Source organism: Penaeus chinensis, chromosome 7 (assembly GCF_019202785.1).
Source record: "Penaeus chinensis breed Huanghai No. 1 chromosome 7, ASM1920278v2, whole genome shotgun sequence".
In the NCBI taxonomy this organism is placed as follows: Eukaryota; Metazoa; Arthropoda; class Malacostraca; order Decapoda; family Penaeidae; genus Penaeus; species Penaeus chinensis.
Window position 1 is genome coordinate 38,494,083 of NC_061825.1, and position 5,000 is coordinate 38,499,082.

General features: G+C 35.9%; 1 protein-coding gene across 1 annotated transcript in view; it reads right to left on the reverse strand.

Moving 5' to 3' along the window:
* LOC125026978 overlaps positions 1–4,978 on the reverse strand; it is a 5,449-nt gene extending 471 nt beyond the window's left edge. Inside the window, exons 1-7 of the mRNA XM_047615584.1 lie at positions 4,639–4,978; positions 3,918–4,089; positions 3,200–3,309; positions 2,619–2,782; positions 1,914–2,062; positions 952–1,170; positions 264–432 (exon numbers count right to left, since the gene is read on the reverse strand). Coding sequence (XP_047471540.1) covers positions 264–432; positions 952–1,170; positions 1,914–2,062; positions 2,619–2,782; positions 3,200–3,309; positions 3,918–4,089; positions 4,639–4,804 — 1,149 coding nt within the window. The 5' untranslated portion in view covers positions 4,805–4,978. The remainder of the gene's footprint in view (positions 1–263; positions 433–951; positions 1,171–1,913; positions 2,063–2,618; positions 2,783–3,199; positions 3,310–3,917; positions 4,090–4,638) is intronic.
* Between the last annotated feature and the right edge of the window lie 22 nt (positions 4,979–5,000).

Genomic DNA, 5,000 nt, shown 5'->3' on the forward strand with positions numbered 1-5,000 from the left:
TGTGTGTTTAGGTATATGTGTATATATATACACTTATATATAGCCTATATATATAGATAGATTGATAGACAGATAGATATAGGTATATATATAGATACACACACATACGCGCACACACACACACACACACACACATATATGTAAGTATATGTGTTTGTGTGTGTGTGTGGCGTGTGCATATACATATACATACACACACACACACACACACACACACATGTATATATACATATACGTGTATACATAAACACAGATATACTTACTTCTCTCCTACTGTAGTACCGAGCATAGTCTGCCGTAGTATAGCCGCTCACCACAGACATTTCGGTGATCTGGCTTGTCTTGAACCAATAACATCCGTAACTTTGTCCGACCGCGTGATTTACATCCACGTCTGGGTCGTATTTACAGCCCCACATGTCCAACTTCAGTCTGGAAATGTGTGGAAATGGTAAAGCTGTTGAAGAGAAGTGATTTTTTGTTGTTGGTGGTGGTGGTATTTATTTTTTTGTTAATTCTATTGTTATTATTATTATTCTTTATTTTTTATTTTTTTTTTGCGTAAAATATCATGATTTGATTTGATGTTTTTTTTTTTCAATTATGTGATATTTTTTTTCTTTTTGGGGGTGTGGGGAGCTCATATTAATTTCTAGAGTTCTCTTTCCTTTTTCAATTTCTCTCGTTCTTTCTTTTCTTCTGTCTGTCATCCTCTCTCTCTCTCTCTCTCTCTCCCTCTTTCTCTCCAGGCTCTCTACATCTCCAACATCCTCCTTCTTTCTTCATCTGCCTCCTCCATCTCTCCTTCCACCTCCCTCCCTCCCTTCCTCTCTTCCTCCCTCCCTCCCTCTCTTCCTCCCTCCCTACCTCCTTCCTTTCTTCCATCCCTCTTTCCTTTCTTCCATCCCTCTTTCCCTCCCTCCTTCCCTCCCCCCCTCTCTCCCTCCTTACTGCACAGGCGTTTCCAACAGCACTATCTTAACCGACGTTGCCACGAACGGACGGAGTTCATGATGCTTGACCAAAGGAGGCTTAGGAAACGCATAGGAAGGGGCAGTGGTCGTTGTACTGAGAGGTCGTGTAGTAGTCGTAGTGGTCGTGGTAGTGGTTGTACCATTTGCTGAGACGAAGCCTGTGTACAGTGTTGATACGTCGCCATAGTCCTCTTCACTGCGGGCGGTCAAGATGGAGACAAAGAGGCAAGTGTTACTACAAATTGAATTATAAGTATATGTATATGTAGATTTATAAGTATATATTAGTATAACACTTACACACACACACACACACACACACACACACACACACACACACCACACACACACACACACACACACACACACACACACACATACACACATATATATATATATATATATACACACACATATACATATACATATACATGTATATGCAAACACACACACATACATACATATATATATATATATATATATATATATATATATATATATACACACACCTCTATATCTATCTATCTATCAGTCTATCTATATATGCATGTAGATAGATACATATAGATAGATGAATTGATAGACAGACGATCAGATGAATAGATAGATATATAGATAGATAGATTTATAGATAGATTGGTAGACAGACTGACTAATTGATTGGTTGATAGATTGATGGAAAGATAAGCAGCTAGATAAATAAGTAGATAAACAGAAAGGAAGATATAGAAAGAAAGACAGACATAGACAGATAAATAGACAGACATATAGACGAATATAAATAAACAGACAGACAGACAGATAGATAAATAAGGATATATAGAAAATAGATAGACGAAAATAGATAATAGACAGACAGACAGACGAATATAGATAAGATACGCATGCAGAGAGTAATATCTACATCATGACGAAGTTTAACACAACGAATATCCTTACGAATAATGATAATCTACGAAGTTCGTCACATTAAACACTTCGCTGTTGTCGTAAGTGTAGTAAATCTGGTAAGAAGACACAAGAGACGCAGAGGAAGCGTTTCCGTATATGCTTATGCCGTGAACAAGGACAGGGTGGTCGAAGTGTACCTGGGGAAAGGGATTGAGATGAGTGTTTTGGTGGAGGTGTGGCCGTGTAGGTGTAGATATATTCATTCTGGTATATTTATTTAGATGTAGATATGTTTATATACATATATATGCATATATATACATACATATACATATATTTGCATATATATACATATATACATATATATACATATATATACATATGTATACATATATATACATACATATTATATATATACATATATATACATATACATACATATATATATACATATACATACATATATACACATATATATGTATATAAATGTATATGTATGTTTGTGTGTATATCTGTATATGCTTATATCTATATCTGTATCTATCTATCTCTTTTCATCTATCTATCTATCGATCTACCTATCTCTATATCTGTCTATATATCTATCTAACTATATATCATTCTATCTATCTATCTCTATATGTGTATGTGGATGTACGTGGCTTTGCATATATGTATGTGTACAAATGCCTGTACGTCTGCGTGTGCATATATGTATAAGCATTTACGCACGTTTATAAACGGCTCCCGTACCTCAATAATTCCGTCTTCCGAAGTGTAAAAAGGCGTCGGAGGGAATATATAAGGTGAAAGGTCATTGATCATGGACACGAAGCCGGGGTCAGGGTCAGGCTGGGTCATCTCTGACAGCAGAATGGAGGAGCCGTGGAACAGACTTGCCTCGCACATCGCTCGGTCTGGAATGCAAGGGAGGGAGGGAGATTTTAAATAATGTTGTTGGTGTTGCTGTTGGTGCAGCTTTTGTAGATTAAAAAAAAAAAAAAAAAATTCATTTCGGCTTTTTTTTTTTCTTTTATTCTGTAGATTAAACAATATATATATTTTCTTTTTTTTGTTTATTTACATTCTGTACATATTTTGAGGTTCTTTTGACTTTTGTACTCTTTTTTATTATATCACACACACACACACATATATATATACATATACATATTTACACACACACACACACACACACACACACACACATATATATATATATATATATATATAAACAGACATATATATATAAACATACATACATATATATATATAAATGTATATATATATTCCTTTCAAATGCCAATCACACACAACAACAACAACAAAAATACCTTCAGTGTTACAAGGAAGTCTCTTCTTCTCCGTCAGATATGTTCCAGCCACAGTGTTGCCAAGATGGTAATAATCCCAGCAAGAGGGCAGTCGTAAGGTTTTGTCGACCCTTGGTAACATTTAGGCATTTCTGTTAGTGCTTTTGGGAGATAAGTGTGTGTGTTTGTTTGTGTTTGTTTGCTTGTTTGTTTATTTGTTTGTGTGATTGTTTGTTTGCGTGTGTTTTTATGTTTGTTTGTGTGTCTGTGTTTCTTTGTGTGTGTCTTTCTGTGTTTGTTTGTGTTTAATTACTGGTTTGTTTGATTCTGTGACTGTGTGTTTGTTTGGGTATTTGTCTGTGTGTAAGTATGTATGTCTGTCTGTATGCATGTATATATGGAATTATGCAGGTAAGTAGGTAAGCAAGCTAGGCATACTTATATGCATGTATGTATGTACATATGTATGTATGTATATATTTATGTATGTATGTACATATGTATGTATGTATGTATGAACATATGTATGTATGTATGTATGCATGTATGTATGTATGTATGCACATAAGTAGGTAAGTAAGTAGGCATGCTTATATGTAAGTATGTATGTATTCACGCATTTAGCTATGTATGCACGTATGCATGTACGTATGCATATATATATCCACTCAGAGAATTCACATACCAAATTTCCACTTTATTTTTTTCCCTAAACAAAATCAATAATAAAAACACTTACTTGGTGAATTTTTCCTGAGGACTCTTTGCACAGACGCAAGTGCCATTCGTGACGAGGTAATGCGAGTGCCTAAATCCATGACAGAGTAAGTTGCATTGGCTGCCTGTCATGCGGCACCATGCGACTGTCATGTTGTCCGTGCTTGCGTCACCTGTCCGGATCGGTTCAGAATCTGGAATGGGTGGGATATGAAGAGTGGGAATGTCGTTTATGTAGGTGAGGTGGGTGGGTGGGTGGAAGGGTGGGTGGAATTGTGGGTGGTCATGGGTGGGTGAGTGGGTGGTTATGGGTGGGTGGTTGGGTGGTTATGGGTGGGTATGTGGGTTTTTATGGGTGGGTGGGTGGGTGGTTATGGGTGGGTGGAAGGGTTGATGGGTGGGTGGATAGATGTATGGATGAACGAAAACAACATCAGTAGACAAGAGATAGAGATTAGACAAATAGACGGATCGATAGATAGGCGAAAAAAACAGATAGATAGACAGATAGATAAAGAGATGAATAGATGAATAGATAAATATTTTGCAGTAAATAAGACAATAAGAGATAATGAAAATAATGATACTACTAATACAGCTAATATTAGTAATATCTACTAAAAAAACATCAAACATATACCATCAACCAATAAATAATTCAAAAATATATATGAAAACATAATAAATAATACAAAAATTAAAGTAAATAATGACAAAAAATACCATTATTACATATACATTACCCAAACAGTCTGTGGTCCTCAGTGCCACGGAATGACCCCATTCTAAGAGGTCTAAAGGTGTCCAATTATCAATAGTTTCCCATGGCCAAGTGTAAAGCTTCTTTGCCTGGTTATCGATACCATGCAAAGCCACTAGGAAGAGTATGCTAAGCAAATGAGAAGGCATCGTTTACATGGCTTGTTCCGTTGTCCGAAGCTGGGGAGGAAATGAGAAACGGAATTTGGATCGAGTTTTATGTTTTGGTGAGTAAGCTGTTCGCTGGTAATGTTTTTGTTTTTATTGTTGTTTGGTTGTTTTATAAGTCGTTCAATATTTAGTGATGTGTATTTATATATTCATTTACAAACTCACACATAAGCAT